Source organism: Macaca mulatta, chromosome 9 (genome assembly GCF_049350105.2).
Source record: "Macaca mulatta isolate MMU2019108-1 chromosome 9, T2T-MMU8v2.0, whole genome shotgun sequence".
Lineage (NCBI taxonomy): Eukaryota > Metazoa > Chordata > Mammalia > Primates > Cercopithecidae > Macaca > Macaca mulatta.
The window spans coordinates 7323145-7344521 of record NC_133414.1 but is presented as its reverse complement, the minus strand read 5'-3'; the positions used below and the strand labels follow the sequence as shown (position 1 = coordinate 7344521).

General features: G+C 41.0%; 2 protein-coding genes and 1 pseudogene across 21 annotated transcripts in view; 1 reads left to right on the top strand and 2 right to left on the bottom strand.

The window, feature by feature from the left end:
- Positions 1 to 18824, top strand: part of GDI2 (GDP dissociation inhibitor 2) — a 48642-nt gene extending 29818 nt beyond the window's left edge. The window contains 5 exon segments of the mRNA NM_001258168.1: positions 11271 to 11370; positions 15685 to 15856; positions 17392 to 17536; positions 17739 to 17793; positions 17882 to 18824. Coding sequence (NP_001245097.1) covers positions 11271 to 11370; positions 15685 to 15856; positions 17392 to 17536; positions 17739 to 17793; positions 17882 to 18028 — 619 coding nt within the window. The 3' untranslated portion in view covers positions 18029 to 18824.
- LOC100424953 (uncharacterized) lies at positions 7403 to 8513 on the bottom strand (annotated as a pseudogene).
- Positions 18825 to 20331: 1507 nt separating the features above from the next.
- TASOR2 (transcription activation suppressor family member 2) overlaps positions 20332 to 21377 on the bottom strand; it is a 79014-nt gene continuing 77968 nt past the window's right edge. For all 20 annotated transcript variants that reach the window (XM_077945674.1, XM_077945677.1, XM_028825942.2 and 17 more), the window contains one exon: positions 20332 to 21058. In XM_077945674.1, coding sequence (XP_077801800.1) covers positions 21055 to 21058 — 4 coding nt within the window. In that variant the 3' untranslated portion in view covers positions 20332 to 21054. The remainder of the gene's footprint in view (positions 21059 to 21377) is intronic.

Sequence of the window (21377 nt, the reverse complement as noted above, 5' to 3'; positions counted from 1 at the left end):
TGAGTTCCAGATCTTCCCTCTGACATAGTTTACCCAAATGAGAAGGAACTGGAAGAACAACTGGGGTTATATGACAAAACAGGGTTCTTTGACACCCTGAAAAGGTCAACTAGCTCACCAGCAATGGATCTAAACCAAGACAAAAATCTCTGAATTGCCAGTAAAAGAATTCACAGGGTCATTATTAAGCCAATCAAGGACGCACCAAAGAAAGGTGAAGTTCAACTTAGCAAAATAAAAAAAAAGATACAGGATATAAATGGAAAAATTTCCAGTGAAATAGCATAAATAATCACAACTTCTGACAATCAAGGACACATTTAGAGAAATGCAAAATGCAATGGAAAGTCTCAGCAATAGAATTGAATAAGTAGAAGAAAGAATTTCAGAGTTCAAAGGCAAGGCTTTTGAATTAGCCCAATCTGACAAAGACAAAAAAAAAAAAAAAACAAACAACACAGCCTCCAATAACTTTGTTAAACGACCAAGCCTAAGAATAATCGGTGTTCCCAAGGAAGAAGAGGAATCTAAAAGTTTGGAAAACAAATTTGAGGGAATAATTGAAAACATCCCCGGCCTTGCTAGAGATCTAGACATCCAAATACAAGAAGCTTAAAGAACACCTGGGAAATTCATCGCAAAAAGATCATCGCCTAGGCACATAGTCATCAGGTTATCTAAAGTCAAGATGAAGGAAAGTGAGGTGTGAAATCTTCAGAGCTGTGAGGCAAAAGCCTCAGGTAACCTATAAAGGAAAACCTATCAGATTAACAGATTTCTCAGCAGAAACCCTAAAAGCTAGAAGGGATTGGGGTCCTATCTTTAGCCTCCTTAAAACAGTTATCAGCCAATAATTTTGTATCCAGTGAAACAAAGCTGCATAAATGAAGGGAAGTAGTCTTTTTCACATCAACAAGTGCTGAGAGAATTCGCCACTACCAAGCCAGCACTACAAGAACTACTAAAAGGAGCTCCAAATCTTGAAACAAATTATCAGAATACCAAAATTGAATCTGCTTAAAGCATAAATCACATAGGACCTATAAAACAGTAACACAGTGAAGAAAAAAAAACCAAGGTGTTCAGGCAAACAAATAGCATGATGAATAGAATAGTACCTCAGATCCCAATACTAATGTTGAATATAAATGGCCTACATGCTCCGCTTTAAAGATACAGAATAGCAGAATGGATTAAGAACTCACCAACCAAGTATCTGCTGTCTTCAAGAGATTCACCAGACACACATGGACTCATAAACTTAAGGTAAAGGGGTGGAAAAATATATTTCATGTAAATGGACACCAGAAGCGAGCAGGAGTAGCTATTCTTGTATTTTTTCATTTTATAAATAATATATATATTAAAAACAGTTTGATAAATGTATAGACCTATCCCTGTCCTGGGTTTAACTAAAACCTGAGTGAAGGTATAGAACATTTTCCTCACCCCATAAAGTTCCCTTGTGTCACCTCATAATGAATACTGTTCCCCACCCCCAGCAACTAAATCTGTGATTTCTGTCACTATACATTACTTTTGCTTGTTTTCAAAGTTCAGGTGAAAGGAATAATACACTATGTTCCCATTTGTGTCTTTTTCATATTTTTGAGATTCATCCATATTGGTGCATGTGCCATTAATTCTTTTGTTTTTTGAGATGGAGTTTTGCTCTTGTTGCCCAGGCTGGAGTGCAGTGGTGAAAGCTCACTGCAACCTCCACCCCCTGGGTTCAAGTGATTCTCCTGCCTCAGCCTCCCAAGGAGCTGGGATTACAGGCATGCGCCACCACACCCAGCTAATTTTTTGTATGTAGTAGTAATGGGGTTTCACCATGTTGGTTAGGTCTTGAACTCCTGATCTCAGGTGATCCACCCGCCTTGGCCTCCCAATGTGCTGGGATTACAGGTGTGAGCCATTGCGCCTGGCCAATTCTTTTTTTTTAATTGTTGAGTAGAATTCCATTATATACATTATATGAACATACAATTCTGCTTTTGGTGGACATCTGGTTCATTTTCAGTTTTTGGCTGTTATGAATGAAGGCACTGAAATTTTCATGTAAAAGTCTTTCTGTGGGGATATAGGTTTTCATTTCTTCTGGGTAAATACCGGGAGTGAAATTGCTGACTGATATGGCAGACAGAAGTCTGACTTCATACGAAACTGTAAAACAGTGTTCTGGAGTGGTTGTGTCGTTGTGTATACACTCAGCAGCGTGTGAGAGTTCTAGTTGCTCCACATCTTTGTCAACATTTAGTATTGTCTTTTTAATTTTAATTGCCCAAGTGGGTGTGCAATGCTATCTCATTATGGTTTTAATTTGCATTTCTTGACTCATGTTGCTCACCTTTTCATGAGCTTATTGACCATTTGTATAATTTTGTGCTGTGATTATTCAAGTCTTTTGCACATTTCTAAAGATTGGTTTGTCTATTTTTGACTTGTAGGAGATCTTGGTGTATTCTGGGGGCAAGTCTTTTGTCATATATGTATTTTTAAGAATATTTTCTCCCAGTTTATGGCTGGTCTTTTGATAAGCATAAGTGTTAACTGTGTTTTTGAGACAGAGTCTTGCTCTGTCACCCAGTCTAGAGTGCATTGGTACGATCTTGGCTCACTACAACCTCTGCCTCCCAGGTTCAAGCAATTCTCGTGTCTCAGCCTCCTGAGTAGCTGAGACTACATGCGTGCGCCACCACGCCTGGCTAATTTTTGTATTTTGAGTACACATGGAGTTTTGCCATATTGACCAGGCTGGTCTCTAACTCCTGACCTCAAGTGATCCTCCTGCCTTGGCTTCCCAAAGTGCTGGGATTACAGGCGTGAGCCACAGCGCCTGGCCTAGAAGTGTTGCATTTTGATGAAGTCCAGTATATTTAAAAAAAAAAATTTTTTAAAAATGTTTATAGCCTTTTGAGTCCTATTTTAGAAGTCTTTTACTTGCCCCCAAGGGCACAGAAATACTCTCCTATTGTTTTTTTTTTTTTTTTTTTAAAGAAGTTGTATAATTTTACTTGTGTATTTAAATCTGATTCATCTTGAAACAGTGTTGGTGTGTGGGATGAGGTAAAACTTGAGGTTCACTTGAAGTTTATTCTTTTTTTTTTATATACCAATATTTAGTTGTTTTAGCTGCATCTGTTGGAAAGACTTCCTTTTTTCTAGGTGGTCTTGGTGCTTTGTGGGAGATCAGTTGGCTATGTATGAGTTCGTTTTGGGACTCAGTTTTATTTCAGTGATTTGTATTTCCTATGCCAGTACTACACTGTCTGGATAATTATAGTTTTATATTAAGTCTTGAAGTAGGTGATAACACTTTCTCCAACTTTTTCTTCAGAATTTGTTTTGGCTGTTCTAGGTCCTTCGTATTTCCATATGCATTTTTAAAACCAGGTTGTCAATTTCTAGGAAAAATGCTTGCTGGGATTTTGGTATTGAGTTAAATCTGTAGATCAGTTTGGAGAAAATGATCATCTTAATTATGCTGAGTCTGCCAGTTCATAAATATGATTGTTCTCCATGTATTTAGGTTTTCTTCTCAGCAGTGTTTTATAGCTTTCATTGTAGAGATCTATCACATTTTTGTTCAGATCTCTTTGTATTGATGCTGCTGTTAATGAAATTGTCTTACTTTTGTGTTGAAATTGTTGGCTGCTAGTATACAGAAATATTTGTATGTTGACGTTGTATGCTATGATCTTATACTTAAGTTTTACTAGTTCACTTACTAGTTTTTCTAGTTTTATATATTTCTTAGAATCTTCCTTCTACACGGTCATGTCATCTGTGAATAAAGAGATTCTTCTCTTACCACTTTTATGTGTTTTTTCCCCCACTTACCTTTATTGCACTTGTTAGGACTTCCTGATAACGTTGCAGTGATGAGAATGGATGTCCTTGCTTTGTTACCAGTCTTACGGGGAATCTAGTAAATGTTTTACTATTAAATATGTTTTGTATAGTTTCTTTTTTTTTTTTTTTGGTAGATGGTTTTGTCACATTAAGTTCCCTTATATTTATAGTTTGGTCTTTTTTTTTTTTCTTTGAGACATGGTCTCACCCTGTCACCCAGGCTGGAGTGCAGTGGCATGATCTTGGCTCATTGCAACCTCTGCCTCCTGGGCTAAAGGGATCCTCCCATCTCAGCCTCTTGAGTAGCAGGGACTACAGGCATGCACCACACCTGGCTAACTTCTGTATTTTTGTAGAGATGGAGTCTCACCATGTTGCCCAGGCTGGTGTCGAACTTCTGGGCTTAAGTGAGCATGGTGGCTCATACCTGCAATTCCAAATGCCAGCACTTTGGGAGGGTGAAGCAGGTGGATCGCTTGAAGTCCAGGGGTTTGAGACCAGCCTGGGCAACTTGGCAAAACCCTGTCTCCAGAAAAACACAAAAAATTAGCTGGGTGTGGTGATGCATGCCTGTAGTCCAGCTATTCGGGAGGCTGAGGTGGGAGGATCCCTTGAGCCTGGGAGGTTGAGGCTGCAGTGAGCCGTGATCTTAGGACTGCATTTTAGTCTGTGACAGAGCAGGACCCTGTCTCTTACAAAAAGAAAAAGTATCAAACTTTTTTTTCCCCTTTCTGTGCTTCATATTGGAGAATGCCTCTTCATGTGGCTTCAAGTTCACTGACCTTTTCTGCTATTTTCAATAGGCTGTTAATCTCATTCAGTGATTTTTAATTTTTTTATACTGTCTAGATCTAGAGTTTCCGTTTTTTATAATTTTCTTTTTTCTTATTTTTTTTTCGAGACGGAGTCGCCCAGGCTAAAGTGCAGTGGCGCGATCTCGGCTCACTGCAACCTCTGCCTCCCAGGTTCAAGCGATTCTGCTGCCTCAGCCTCCTGAGTAGCTGGGATTACAGGCATGCGCCACCACGCCTGGCTAATTTTTGTATTTTTAGTAGAGACGGGGTTTCTCCATGTTGGCCAGGATGGTCTCATCTCCTGACCTTGTGATCCGCCTGCCTCAGCCTCCCAAAGTGCTGGTATTACAGGCATGAATCACCATGCTCGGCCTATAGTTTTCATTTTTGTGATATTCTCTATTTACTCGACTCTTTGAGTACATTTATAACATATTTATCCTTGAATATGTATCTTTGAACAAGGATATTCTTGAACATATTCTTGAACACATAATAATATCCTTGAGCATATTTATAATAGCTGCTTTTAAACTCCTGCATATTTTAACATTGGGCATCTGTTTTTATTATTTGTCTTTCTGTTTTCTTTGGATCACAGTTTTCTGTTTCTTCCCATGTCTAGTAATTTTGGATTGTACACTGGACACATGAATCGATAGTTTGTTGAGATGCTGGATTCTTCTTCTGAAAAGTTGGTTTTGGTTTGAGTAGGCAGTTGAATTATTGACTGTTCATCTTGCATTGGTGGTGACTGGATTTTACACCTTGTTAAAGTGGGTCTTTTTTAGTTTTTCCTTTTGTTGTTTGCTGATTTTTTTTTTAAACACAATTACTTTATTGATTTCTTACAATCAGATACTGCCAACTAGCATTGCTTCTACTCATGCATCATTAAAAGCAAATGATATTTCCTCCTTGGTATTTTTAAATAATACATTATACAATAAAGTTAGAACTTAAAATGCACCCTTATTAATTAAGTAAACTGGTAATTTGTTTAAAAAAGCATAACTAATAATTTGGTTCCTTTCTTCATAAAATGGAAATTTCTCCTGATAGTCTTGAGGTTATCATTAAGAGTAGTGCAAAGTGTAGCACACACATATAGTTTCATCTAGAAAGGTGTGTCTCTTACACAACTTAATTAAACAAAATGCACATTAACAAAGTGCATACAGTCAATACATGAAAGAAAGCATGTTTCAATTACAAGGCAGCCCTTCGGGCCACCATATTATTTAGGTTTTGCATGATCATTTATGGCATTATAGATTAATTATACATAGCATACCTTTATACTTTTTTTTGTTATACTTTTTCTGGGATACATGTGCAGAACGTGCAGGTTTGTTACATGGTATACATGTGCCATGGTGGTTTGTTGTGCTTATCAACTCATCATCTACATTAGGTACTTCTAATGCTGTCCCTTCCTATCCCCCTATCCCCTGACAGGCCCTGGTGTGTGATGTCCCCCTCCCTGTGTCCATGTGTTCTCATTGTTCAACTCTGACTTATGAATGAGAACATGTGTATGGTTTTCTATTCCTGTGTTAGTTAACTGAGAATGATGGTTTCCAGCTTCATCCATGTCCCTGCAATGGACATGAACTCATCCTTTTTTATGGCTGCATAGTATTCCATGGTATATATGTGCCACATTTTCTTTCTCCAGTCTATCATTGATGGGCGTTTGGGTTGGTTCCAAGTCTTTGCTATTGTGAACAGTGCTTCAATAAATGTACATGTGCATGTGCCTTTATAGTAGAATGATTTATAATCCTTTGGGTATATACCCAGTAATGGGATTGCTGGGTCAAATGGTATTTCTGGTTCTAGATCCTTGAGGAATCGCCGCACTGTCTTCCATAATGGTTGAACTAATTTACACTCCCACTAACAGTGTAAAAGTATTCCTATTTCTCCACATCCTCTCCAGCATCTGCTGTTTCCTGACTTTTTAACGATCGCCATTCCAACTGGCGTGAGATGGTTTCTCGTGGTTTTGTGGGTTTGATTTGTATTTCTCTAATGACCAGTGATGATGAGCTTTTTTTCATACGTTTGTTGGCTGCATAAATGTCTTCTTTTGTGAGGTGACTGTTTTGAGATGGAGTCTTGTTCTGTCACCCAGGCTGGAGTGCAATGGCATGATCTTGGCTCACTGCAACTTCTTCCTCCTGGGTTTAAGTGATTCTCTCACTTCAGCCTCCCAAGTAGCTGGGATTACAGGCATCTGCCATCATGCCCGGCTGATTTTTGTATTTTTTTGTAGAGATGGGGTTTCACCATGTTGGCCACACTGGTCTTGAACTCCTGACCTCAGGTGATCCACCTGCCTCGGCCTTTCAAAGTGCTGGGATTGCAGGCATGATGAACCACCGTGCCTGGCACAACTTTCATGCATTTTAACCCTGAAGGCAAGGAAAGTAATTGTTGCTTGAAAAAATTATTCTATGTAGCCATTTGGTTTGTATCTGGAGAAACTGAGCTTCCATGAGTTTAGTGTCTACCAAGTCGGAATCATTAGCTTGAGTCGGTGAATCAGATACGTGACACATTTCACAGTGACTGTTTGCCAAGTCCTGGCAATGCCTCTTCTTCCACAGTCTGCCAGATGAAGCATTTCCGGGATTACCCTTCTGTGTGGTTTTCCTTTTTAATGTTTTTTTGCTGGATTAACTGTTACCACATTATTTCCTGTTCTCTCCTCTTCTGTGGCCTTCCATTTTAATTATTCATAAATCCTTTCAGAATATCCTCAGAGAGCTCCATAGGGGGAAGTTTTGGAGATGGAAAATCCAAGGGAGGAAGATTGGGGATTGGAATGTCCTTGGCTTTCCTGGTATTTGCTGCAGACTTCTATCAGGATGAAGAGGCTGTAGCAGTTTCTGAATGTGGTGGCAAGCTCCATAACTGACTTTTCTGCAAAATCAGCATCTACATCCAGCTCCTTTTCTATTGGACTTTTTGGAAGTCTGGCCTTTGCAGCCTTTAGTTGTTTACTTTCTTAGTCTTTCATTCTCAGCCACAAGGAATTCTACATGCCTCTTCAAATCTGCTTCTCTATATTGTTTTATCTTTTGGGCCTTTGCTTCCAATACACGGCTCTGCTGGCTCACTCTTTTGCTGAAGTAAAAGTAGTAGCCTGTCTGGATCCCTGTCAAAGATCCCTTGAATCTCAGGCAGGCATTTCTCTGTGAAAGGGCTGTACTTCTGAGAAAGGGGGCTCTGGCCCTCTGCATCCTCAGCAGAGGGTTTGTGAGATGTCTAGCTACATCCTGTGTTCTGCTGGGCTTCCTTTTTTTTTTTTTTTTTTTAAACATTTTAAAAAATTTATTTTTTGAGATTGAGTCTTGTTCTTTCGCCCAGGCTGGAGTGCAGTGGCGCGATCTCGGCTCACTGCAAGCTCCGCCTCCCGGGTTCCCGCCATTCTCCTGCCTCAGCCTCCCGAGTAGCTGGGACTACAGGCGCCCACCACCTCGCCCGGCTAATTTTTTGTATTTTTAGTAGAGATGGGATTTCACCGTGTTAGCCAGGATGGTCTCGATCTCCTGACCTCGTGATCCACCTGCCTCGGCCTCCCAAAGTGCTGGGATTACAGGCGTGAGCCACCGCGCCCGGCCTGGGGTTTCAATCTTTCTTTACGCTGGGCCCTTTTCCACCTCTCTTGAATGAGGAAGCGCTGTTTCCTATCCCTTTGCAATTGCAGCCAAAGATGAGCCTGCTCAGACTGTCAGCTTCACAAGGCTTCCGAAGGATTTGCTGCAGCCTTTTTGTGACAAGAAATGAAATAGCTTCTTTGTAGTTGCTAATGGTCTGCTCATCAGCTCTGTTGATGAGCCAGGTTGAGGGATCCATTATTTCCATAGACCCCGGGGTAAGCGGCAGCCTTAGGAAGGGGAGTGGTGGCGCCGGGGAACACGGAGGGGACTGCAGGGAAGCGAGATGCAGCCACAGAGACTGCAGCCCCTCTCTGCACCCCAAGAGCCAGCAGTGGGCGCAGAGGGAGCAACAGCCTCGCCACTCCCTCCTCCAGCACTGCTCCACGGGCCTGCCATCTGCGCTGCTGCCGCTGCCACGCACGGCGCCACGATGTCACACGCGCAAGTGGCCTTCTGCTGATTCTTAAACGTTACTCCTCTGGAGTAAGCAAGCTCCTTTGAACATGGCAATTTTAAACTTCAAACTTCACATTTTTTCTTCTGCCCATCCTCTATAATCTCTCCTAACCTCTTTGAGCCTTTCAGCTGTTTCTTTCTGGTGGATTCCGTGGCTTCTCCCTCCTGTAGAAGCACTTTTGGAGGTAGTTAAGGATTTGAATAGATTTTATCATAGATTTTTTTTTTTTTTTGAGACGGAGTCTCGCTCTGTCACCCAGGCTGGAGTGCAGTGGCCGGATCTCAGCTCACTGCAAGCTCCGCCTCCCCGGTTCACGCCATTCTCCTGCCTCAGCCTCCCGAGTAGCTGGGACTACAGGCGCCCGCCACCTCGCCCGGCTAAGTTTTTGTATTTTTAGTAGAGACGGGGTTTCACTGTGTTACCCAGGATGGTCTCGATCTCCTGACCTCGTGATCCGCCCGTCTCGGCCTCCCAAAGTGCTGGGATTACAGGCTTGAGCCACCGCGCCCGGCCTTTATCATAGATTTGTTGGCTCCTTCTTTTGAGGCTCCCTCTTTTGTGAAATTTTTCCCTACAATTTTCATCTCCTTTGGCCACCCCAAATTCTGTCACATCTCAAATCAGTAAGACTGCAGGCGCTGTGCTTCTGTTCTAGCTGTGCCATGTTGCAATGACTAGGGAAGTTGCTGCCTGAGGGGAAAACCCTATAAACCACATAAAGATCTCACCCAGTTCGTTCCTTTCAAGAGTGTTTTCAGTCTCCAGTTTTTGCTGCTTTAAGTCGTTCTCCAGTGCTGCCTTTTTTCCCCCCTTTATGACAATCTTTTTTTGAGACAGCATTTTGCTTTGTTACCCGGGCTAGAGTGCAGTGGTGTGATCACAGCTTACTGCAGCCTCGACCTCTCAGGCTCAAGTGATACTGCCACTTCAGCATTCCAGGTAGCTGGGACTACAGATGAGCGCCACCGTGCCTGGTTAATTTTTGTATTTTTTGTAGAAACAGGGTTTCACCATGTTGCCCATGCTGGTCTCAAAACTCCTGCGCTGAAGCCATCTGCTGACCTCGGCCTCCCAAAGTGGTGGCATTAGGCGTGAACCACTGCCTCCAGTTCCTCTGACAGTGTTTTAAGTCCATAGTTTTATTTATATGCCAGAGGATTAGACGAATATAGCTATTACTGGTCAGCCGTTCCCCTGACCTTGCCCTTGCCCTTCCCCTGAACGTGAATCCAGAGAAATGGCAGATTTGCCTCTCATGTGGATAGTCCCACAACTGCACAAGGCCATTTTAGAACACACACACACACACACAAGGAAAAACAGGAGAATTAGACAGTGTGGGTTTTTGGGAAAGAGCCGATTTTAGTTGAAGAAGCAGAGTAAAACCCAGACATGGCATGGCTTTAGACTTTAGCCTCACCAGTCTTGCGAACCTCCTGTCCAGGAGGGCCATTAGTGTCTCAGGTCTACTCAGTGTGAACCCCAAGGTCCTTCCCACCCGGAAGAGCCATCCGTCAGGGTGAGCTGAGGGATAAGCTGTGGAAGCAGAGCTGCTGCAGCCGAGAGGAACTGTTCTGGTGGTTGGTTAGCAAGCAGGAGAGTGGAAAGGGGAGAAGAAAACCGTGTATGGGGGTTGAACGCCTCCAGCCAAAGATGATGAGGTGTACAGGTCTCTTACTACTAGGGAGTGTATCTGAGTCACACAGCACCAAAGTGTGTTACTGGTGGAAGGTATCCCAGTCACAGGCACCAAAATATGTTATCGCGCTGAGATGAATCCGTACGGGTCTGCAGCAACCTCACTTCTTTTCTCCTCAGAAGAAAGAATGACCTAGGGGCATAAGGCAGAAGGAGAGACTGAAGCAAGTTTTAGAGCAGGAGTGAACGTTTATGAAGAAGCTTTAGAGCAGGAATGAAAGGAAGGGAAGAAAGTGCAGTTGGAGGAGGGCCAAGTGGGCAGCTGGAAAGACAAGTGCCTGGTTAGTGATTTTTTTTGACTTGGTATTTACAACTGTGATTATCAGTTTGTGTTTTTGACTGTTTTCATGCTTTAATCACTTTAAAGCTGACATCTGGCCGGGCGCGGTGGCTCAAGCCTGTAATCCCAGCACTTTGGGAGGCCGAGGCGGGTGGATCACGAGGTCAGGAGATCGAGACTATCCTGGCTAACATGGTGAAACCCCGTCTCTACTAAAAATACAAAAAACTAGCCGGGCGTGGTGGCGGGCGCCTGTAGTCTCAGCTACTTGGGAGGCTGAGGCAGGAGAATGGCGTGAACCCGGGAGGCGGAGCTTGCAGTGAGCCGAGATCACGCCACTGCACTCCAGCCTGGGTGACACAGCGAGACTCCGTCTCAAAAAAAAAAAAAAAAAGCTGACATCTTTCTAGAAGGAAATTGAACAAATGTATATTACCTATAACTCATTAAGATCTAAGGAAGGGGACTTTAGGAGTTGAAACAATTATATATTAATTGGGATTTTAAAAATTTTCCAGGCTAAGTGCTATTTATGGAGGTACCTATATGCTGAATAAACCCATTGAAGAAATCATTGTGCAGAATGGAAAAGTAATTGGTGTAAAATCTGAAGGAGAAGTAAGTAGCTTTTAAAATGAAAAAAATACTGTGTTCTTGTGAAGAAAATTGTGTATTGTAAATACTTATTTTGGTGTGGACACTGATGCATATGATTTCTGTATGGGAAGTTAGTATTTATCGTGACTAAGGACTAATTACAGTTGCTGTGCTTTGTTTTAAAAAACATCTTTTTTTGTTGTCAGTTGTTATTTTAATAATAAAATATGCATTATAGGGAAGCTCTAAATAGTAAGTATTCTGTATTTGTAGAGTTTGGGTTGTGCCTGTCTCCCAAATTTTCATTTAAATTGAACTATACTTGCCACCTACATGGGTGGGGTTTTGAGCAGTGTTTCTCAAATTTGAATTATATATAAAGTGTCATTAATCTGGTTCTATTGCATGTTCTAATCAGTAGGTCTGAGAAGGCTCTGCATTTTCTTGAAACCTCTCGGGTGATGTGGATGCCGCTGAAAAAAAAATTACAAGGAAAAAAAAAGATCTGTTTCCCTTTATCACCATATGAATTAATTCTTCTGCCATTTGACACTGTTAATATCTGCAACAGTTCTTGCAGTAGAGGACGCACTTCAAAGTGCACTATTTTACTGTCTCACTGGAATTCTAAAAATCTAAGCTTTATCTTTTTAATATTAAGCTGTGTGGGAATGTAGAAACCTGGGTGGTGGGGTGGGGGGCATTTTCAATTGTTTAGGTCTCACTGGAAATGAAAGTTTGAGATCAGAGTTTGGTAGCTAGTGTAAGGGGACAATGAGTAAGGGAGAGAAAATACAGGACTGACTTAGGGCAAAAAAAGCCTGATAATAATTTGTGAAGCACATTTTCAACCTCTTTATTCCTTACAAGAATCCTAAGAGGCAGGTATTACGTCCAGGTTATACCTGGAGGCTTAAATTAAGAAACATCTACAAGGGCACACAGTTCAATGAATGGCTGAGGTAGAATTGGAATCAAGGTGTTCCGCACCCACAGCCCTCAGTCGTGATACACCTGAGGATGTAAATTCCTGTGCTGGGTGATGTTAGGTTTGTGTGTTTTATCTACTAAAATGTTATTTAATTATTTATTTGAGACATCAAATCGTTTTGCTCTGCCACTCAGGCTGGAGTATAGTAGCGTGATCTCAGCTCACTTCAACCTCCACCTCCCATGTTCAAGTGATTCTCCTACCTCAGCCTCCTGAGCAGTGGGAATTACAGGTGCATGCTACCACACGTAGCTAATTTTGTATTTTTTAGTAGAGAAGGGGTTTCACCATTTTGGCTAGGCTGGTCTTGAACTCCCGGCCTCAAGTGATTCACCCGCCTCAGCCTCCCAAAGTGTTGGGATTACAGGCATGAGCCACTGTGCCTGGCCTTCTAAACTGTTACTTAATTGGGTCTTTTGAACATATATTTTAGGCAACTTCTTTATAACCCCGTTTCATCTTGACTCTGTCGTAGTGTGATTGGCTTATCTACTTTAAATGAAGTTACAAAGCACAAAAGAAGTCATATTTTGTTTGACATGTTCATTACTAGGTTTTGTTAATGCTAACTTAATTCTCAGGCATATCAGTGCAAATAGCACTGTTTACCACCTGGGTCCAACAAACTTCACCCAGCCACCTTTGTGGGGTTGGGATCATCAGTATCGCTATCTTCCATCTCCACATCATGTTCCACCGGAAGATCTTCATCAGGGACAGTAACACTGCTTGTATTTTCAGCATAATAGCTGTTTAGGAGATAGAGATAAACGGGTTTTTTTTTTTTATTTTTCTTTTTTTTTTTCTTCTCAGTTGCCCAGGCTGGAGTGCAGTGGCACGATCTTGGCTCACTGCAACTTTCGCCTCCTGGGTTCAAGTGATTCTCCTGCTTCAGCCTCCTGAGTAGCTGGGATTACAGGCGCCTGCCACCATGCCTGGCTAATTTTTGTATTTTTGGTAGAGACGGGGTTTTACCATGTTGGCCAGGCTGGTCTCGAACTCCTGACCTCAGGTGATCCACCTGCCTCAACCTTCCAAAATGTTGGGATTACAGGCGTCAGCTACTGTGCCCGGCCAGAATTTACCATCTTAACCATTGTTAAGTGTACAGTTAAGTGGTATTAAATGTATTCACTTCGTTGTACAACCACCATTCATCTCCATAACACTTCCTCTTTTTTTTTTTTTTTGAGATGGAGTCTTACTCTGTCACCCAAGCTGGAGTGCAGTGGCATGATCTTGGGTCACTGCAATCTCTGCCTCCGGTATTCAAGCGAATTCTTCTGCCTCAGCTCCCAAGTAGCTGGGATTATAGATGCGCACCACCACGCCCGGCTAGTTTTTGTATTTTTAGTAGAGACGGGGTTTCCCCATGTTGGCCAGTCTGGTCCTAACCTCAGATGATCCACCCACCTTGGCCTCCCAAAGTGCTGAGATTTTATAGGTGTGAGCCACTATGCCCGCCGTCACTTTTCCTCTTCTAAAGGAAACTACCAATTGAGTAATAACTCCTCATTCCCTGCTTTTAGCCACTGGCAAGCACCATTCTACTTTCTTTCTCTATGATTTTAACTACTATATTTTATATAAAAGGAATAATATTGTATTTTTTTGTGACTTATTTCACTTAGCATGATGCCTCCATGGTTCATCTGTGTTGTAGCATGTGTCAGAATTTCCTTTTTAAGGCTGAATAATATTCCAGTGTATGGATAGACCATAGTTGGCTTATCCATTCATCCTTTAATGGATACCTGGATTGCTTCCATGTTTTAGTTACTGTGAATAATGCTACTATGAAAATGGATGTACAAATATTTCATCAAGACCATGCATTTAGTTCTTTTGGGTGTGTACCCAGAAGTGGAATTGCTGGATCATTTATGGTAATTCTGTTTTTAATGTTTGAGAAACTGCCATACCATTTTTCATAGTGGCTGGACCATTTTACATTCCCATCAGTCGTGCACAAGAAGTTCCAGTTTCTCCATATCCTTGACGCTTATTTTCTGTTTTGACAGTAGCAGTCTTAATGGTTGTGAGGTAGTATCTCACTGAAATTATGATTAGTGATGTTGAACATCTTTGCATGTGCTTATTGGCCACCTATATATCTTCTTTGGAAAAATGTTATTCAAGTCCTTCGATTTTTTTTTTTTTTTCTTTTGAGAGGAGTTTTGCTCATTGCCCAGGTTGGAGTGCAATGGCGTGATCTTGGCTACCACAACCTTCATCTCCCAGATTCAAGCAATTCTCCTGCCTCAGCCTCCTGATTAGCTGGGATTACAGGCGTGCGCTACCATGCCCAGCTAGTTTTGTATTTTTAGTAGAGATGGGGTTTTACCATGTTGGTCAGGCTGGTTTCCAACTCCTGACCTCGGGTGATCCGCCCATCTTGGCCTCCCAAAGGGCTGGGATTACAGGTGTGAGCCACTGCGCCCAGCCCTTTGATCATTTTTGGATCAGGGTTTGTTGTTTTTAGGGGTTCTTGATATATTGTGGATATTAATCCCTTATGAGCTGTATAATTTGCAGATATTTTCTCTCATTCTGTGAGTTGCCTAAACTCTTGATTAGTATCTTCTGATGCAAAAAATTTTTTTGTTGTTTTTTTTTAAGAGAGACAGTGTCTTGCTCTGTGTTACCCAAGCTGGACTCAAAGTCTTGGGCTCAAGCAATTCTCCTGTCAGCCTCCCAAGTAGCTGGGGTTACAGGCACATGCCACCATGCCTGGCTATGCACAAAATTTTTAAAATTTTCATGAAATCCTATTTTCATGAAGTCTTTTTGTTGCCTATGTCTTTGGTTTTAGATCTAAGGAATTACTGCCAACTCCAATGTCAGGAAGCTTTTCCACTGTTTTCTTCTAAGAGTTTTATAGTTTTAGATACTACATTTAGGTCTTTATTCCATTTTGAGTTAGTTTTTGTGGTGTCAGGTAGGGTCCAACTTCATTCTTTTGCATGTGGATAGTTTTCCCAGGACGATTTGTTGAAATGACTGCTTTTCCCTCATTGAATGGTCTTTGCAACTTTGTCAGAAATCACTGTACTGTGGATGCGAGGGTTTATTTCTGGCTGTCTTTTCTGTTTCATTGGTCCATACGTTTGTCACTATGCCAGTACCACACTGAATTGGTCACTGTAGCTTTTTAGTGAGTCCTCCAGCTTTGCTGTTCTTAAGATTGTTTTGGTTGTTCCAGAATTCAATCCCTTGGGAACCAATATGAACTTTACGATGGTTTTTGATATCTCAACAATACTAAGTCTTCCAAACTATGAACATGGGATGTGTTTCCATATATCTTTGTCAGCTTCAGTGTCTTCTTAAATGCTTTATTATAGATTGCTCGTTGTAAGCAGCTCATCTGTGACCCCAGCTATGTAAAAGATCGGGTAGAAAAAGTGGGCCAGGTGATCAGAGTTATTTGCATCCTCAGCCACCCCATCAAGAACACCAATGATGCCAACTCCTGCCAGATCATTATTCCACAGAACCAAGTCAATCGAAAGTCAGGTGAGGTTTGAAGACCAGCAGATGTCGGTAGAATTTTGTAAGATATACTTTGCTTTGTGTTGTATCCTAGATTCCTAATTTTGTATGCTGTATTAGTGAACAGACATTGGTTTACATATGGGGAAAAAATGTCGTCATTGTACCTCCTCCTGGTCCGGCAGCATTGTGTTGATGTGGACAGGTTCGACTCGGAGCCAGCCTTGGACTTGTGTCCATCTGTAGAATGAACAGACTGGGCTTGGTGAACCCTGGGTCTCCCAGCTCTAACAGTAGGTGCCTGTGGAGGTTTATGCTTAATAGTTAACTGACCCGAGTATATTCTTGAGCTAATGATATAGCTGCTTCTGTGTCCTTATTTGTAATCTTAGTACTTACATTTGATTCTAGCAGTGTCTACCTTTCATTTCTGTGATCAGGACATGGCTCTAAAATTGCAAGTCCTAATTTATTTGTCTTAGCCAGTTGTTTGTAACCCTTCGATGTTCCCATTTTCCTTTCAACTAGAAGCCCCAAATCTTTTTATCTAAAATGCAGCTTAAAAAGGGTAATCAGGCTTTATGGGACAGGTAAGAGCTATCTGTATTATGATTTTTCCACCCCCATATAAGAAATGAAATCATGGGAGGCCAAGGCAGAAGGCTTGCTTGAGGCCAGGGGTTCAAGACCAGCCTGGGTAACATAGTGAGATCTCATCTCTACAAAAAAAAAAAAGCTAGGCGTGCATGGTGCACACACCTGTAGTCCTAGCTACGTGGGAGAGTACGGTGGGAGAGGATCACTTGAGCTCAGGAGTTTCAGGTTATTGTAAGCTGTCATTGCATCCCTGCCTCCAACCTGGGTGACAGAGCCAGACTGTTTAAACACACAAACCAATCACAAAAGATGATCTGTAGAACAAAGGGACTGGACTTAAATCTTCCGAAAGGTTCCCAAGCAGGTCCTGGGTCCTTGTGAGTATAGAAAGAATAAAGGAGGTCCCATAGTTTTTTGGGTTTTTTTGGTTTTTTTTTTTTTGCCTTTAAATGCTCTCCTATCCAAATGCTTTTCTATTCTGGAAATTACACAATTAATTGGATGAGTGATAATACAGACCAAGTCTAATTGAGAATTCTATCAAGTTATGCCAACTCAGAAGTGGTTTATGTGGATCCTGCAATTTTACATTACTTTAATAAGTAAATGAGGACATCAGTACTAAGTACATCCTTTCTTAGCCATTCAGAACCTTTCCAAATGCAAGGTCCAGAATGGAAGAATCTCCTAGAACAGTTAATATGGTTTGGTAGCTTTTTTAGTTAGGTATGACAGAGCTGTTAAGAGATCTCATTCCAAAGTTTAGCAGTTTGCTACCACTTAAATTCTTATTCTCTAGTAGGTTAAAAGAAATTCTTGTCAAATATTTGTGTACTTTACATCCAGCTTTGTCACAGTTTAGCACTTAAGTGTAGAAGATCTTGCCCGTTGAGAGTAATTTTAACTTACACCTCATGACATGGACACAGTTGAGGCAGTGAGCTGTTATTATTTGTTTCTAGATATCTATGTCTGCATGATCTCCTTTGCGCACAATGTAGCGGCACAAGGGAAGTACATTGCCATAGTTAGTACAACCGTGGAAACCAAGGAGCCCGAGAAGGAAATCAGACCAGCTTTGGAGCTCTTGGAACCAATTGAACAGAAGTGAGTTGTGTTTTTTTATATCTGCCGAGATGCAAACTGAGGCCTTTTGATTGTGGCTCCACCATGGTGGAACGAATGTGAGGGCAAGGCAGGTAGCCGCTGGCTGCTCTGTGGGAGTCATCTGTACCTCTCAGTTGATCTCAGGCAGAGCTGCGGTCAGGTGTAGGACCAGCTCACCTGACTGAATTCTCTCTCCCTCCAGATTTGTTAGCATCAGTGACCTCCTGGTACCGAAAGACTTGGGAATGGAAAGCCAGGTGAGTATGGAGGTGTAAAAGGATATGGGCAGGTTTCACTGGAAGACATCCCTCCATAGTCTGAAGTCTTTGTAATTTTTGTTTTCAGATCTTTATTTCCCGCACATACGATGCCACCACTCATTTTGAGACAACGTGTGATGACATTAAAAACATCTACAAGAGGATGACAGGATCAGAATTTGACTTTGAGGAAATGAAGCGCAAGAAAAATGACATCTATGGCGAAGACTAACAGCAGTACATGTTATTATCTAATTAGGACACATTTAAAATTTGGCAAATAATGCATATGAAATCAATATTGTAAGGCCTGCTTTTGTAATCAAAATGGAGAGAGTGAAGAGCGCTGTGTGCCAGTAAATACTCCCCTTCATCTTTCTAATATTATGTATTAACTTGTTTTCATGGAGTGGCTATTCAGAATTGGCAGTTACATTCTGTTCAATTTAACCAAACTGGCTTTTTTTTTTTTCCCCTAGTGAAGGATCAGTTTTAAACAAACATTGGCATACCAATACAGAAAACTTGAGACAGTATTTGTATCTTTTAATCAGTGTAGCTGTGTGCTTCTGCTTCTCAAGAGCTGGATCCATACAGGTTGTGTGCCATCTACCCTCTTGAGGTTCAGGAGATTCTAAATTGAATAATCCACGGTTTGGGACGGCATCCAGAAGTTTTCCCTATGACTTTATATTTTGTATTATGTCAAATGTTATGGCAGGGCCCAAATAGCATAGCCACAAGTTTGGTTTATGTGGGCATAAAATTCTAACCAAACTGCAGACATAGGGAGTCATTTGGAGAAAGCCTGTATGTGGTGTTTTAACCTAATAAAGTTGATGAGGGAAAAGGGGAGAGGAAGCAAACGTAAAGCGGGTAAAGTGTAGAGCATCTTTTATATCTCAGGCGTGGCTTCTTCAGTGGACCAAGCTGCAATGCAGTATTGACTTGACAGAGCCTCTACTTCTGTCTCAAAATGGCTCCAAATGATTTCTGTACTGCAAAATAAAGCCAAATTGTGGAACCTACTGCCCAGTGTTGGTCTGTGTGTCCTGATTGCAAGGGTCACAGCTGCTGTGCTTCCTTTAGTAGCACTGGAGTCAATGCCAGTCAGAAGGTGCTCAGCAGTGGAAAGCGTGGGTGTCTTCTGATCTGGATGGATCACAGCAGGTCCTGTCATCTGGCTTCCCTGTGAGTAGACCTGATTTTATTCTTGACTCAGAACAATTACTAGACTGATAATCTTTGTGCAGAAAAAATACAGTGTTCAATCATTTTGCTTATAGCAGCAATTGTAAGGGAGTAAGTGAATTGTCAGGTAGAATAGGTGCTCTAATAGTTTTCGTGTAATTGAAATGATGAAGTGTTTACATATAAGGCCTTTTCCCCTGACAGTGATGAGCCTCACTGCAGATGCTATTGTTTACCACAGATAAAGACTGACTCTTCAGAGTATGAAGGAGACAGACTAAGGCAGATGATGTGTTAAAGGAACTAGGGTGGTGATGTAGATTGTTGTTTAGATTGCCAAAATGGTAGAGCTTCTCGACTTCCCACAGCTGATGTTTTGGGCTGGATCATTCTCTGCTGAAGGGGCCTGCCTTTGCATTGTAGAACTGATTGTAGCAGCATCCCTGGCCTCCACACACTAGATGCCAATAGCACCATCCTGGAATGACAACCGAAAATGTCTCCAGATGTTGTTGAAAACCACTGCTTCACATGTATGATAAAATTATCTAGTTCCAGCAAGACTTTTTCTCTTCCCATGCAAGCAAAGGCCCAAGTTGGGTTAGTAATAAGTGAAAAGGAAAAAACACATCTTCATATTCTTCATTCAGCGTATTTACTGAATACCTTGTGTGCCAGGCCAGTGGAGACAAAGATGGTAATAGTAGTTACTGGGATGACTCAGTTTGGCGAACACATGATATGGTTTGGTTATTAGTAGAGTTGCAGAAAACGTAGCATGGAAACTGAGAAAGATGGCCTCGTAGGTGTTGGGAAGCTTTTCAGCAAGGGGAGGTGAGTGTTACTAGGTCCAACCTGAAAGGTGCATATTTCAGGCAGATAGGTGTTGGGCAGCTTATACCTGCTCACTTTCCTTTTCCTTAGTAATCTGGAAGTAATTCACTGTACTGAATAGTTAATGGTTCCCTTAATAGATTCCTGTCCTTGGAAAAATGAAAGGAAATGATTGCGGTTCTATTAGTAACTGAAAAACTGTCAACAATTAAAACTCTAAAACCTACTCAGGAGAAAATAAAGCTCTTTTGTTTAGGAATAATAAAAACCGACTTAATGACTTCTGAGAGACGCTTCCCTGTAAAAGCCAGGTGAAATTGCCATTCTTTAACCTGTTACTCAGTGTACTTGACTTTGGGAGGGAAAGAACCCAGAAACAGAACAGGCCAGGCCCAAAGGACAGAAGTGGAGGTTTCCTGTGGAAGCTTACTGTTCTGCTAAGTGGCCTAAAAATTGCTAGAGCACTCCAGATGAGTCAATTTCTGCTATAAAAATCATTGCAGAAAGAGATGATTTTTAGTTCTCTTTATTTAAAAAAAGGAAACAAATTAGTTACAAAAAAGCCTTTGCTCCAAATAGATACCATGTATCTTACAAACGTTTTTTGCGTGGTTTTGAGTTTTTACTGTAGAAATTTTCAATATCATAAATAAATGATTCTTTCTTTCTCAGAAAGCTGATTTTTGTAGTGTAGTATTTACAAATACCATAAGTGAAAAATGATAGTTTATAAATTTGTACCATTTAGGAAAAAATGTTTTAAGTTTATGTAGTGTTGTTTGTATAACAGCAAATAAAACCATTTAAGATTATAGTTTTTACAAGGATGGTAAAACCTTTAAAACAGAGCATAATGTGCATCATGGGCCTTTCTGACATTAGCATGCAAAAACAAAGCTATTTGTTAAAATAGACTTATTTTTGCTCCAACTAAGTAAACATGTTGTAAAATTATTTTTAATATTAAGCTCAATAGCTTAGAAGGCATCTTGTTTAAAATGAAAATAATTTAAAACAGTATCTAGCACTGCAACCCAAAGATAACGGACAACTACAATGCCACTGTGACATATTTCAGCAAAATACAGAAAATGAAAACTTTCCAGGTTGTAGAACATTGATTTTTCAAATATAAGACTGTTCACATGTGTATTCACATGTTCACAAGTTTTCCAAAGGGAAAATAATAATTTTTTATTGGCATCATCCATATCCAGGCAGGCTGTAGTTGTGTCACCTGAAGAAACACAAAATTGATAAGAACTTCTTAAAATAATATGAACAAGTATATTTCAAAAGTGAGATGCTCTAATGGGGAAAACTCCTATGCACTCTAAGGTTACATTATGTTCCGTACTGGCAATCCAAGTTAACAGCAAGTGAAAATGCACATCAGATAAAATGGGTAATTTTAGTAGATGGTTTCTTCATTTAGGAATTCCTATTTATGCCAAATAGCAATTCCACCCCTAAACACTTTAAATTTATAGCATGAAATATGTAAACAAGTTTCCCTTAGACACAAATGTCAGTATTTGCCATCAACAGCTCCAACT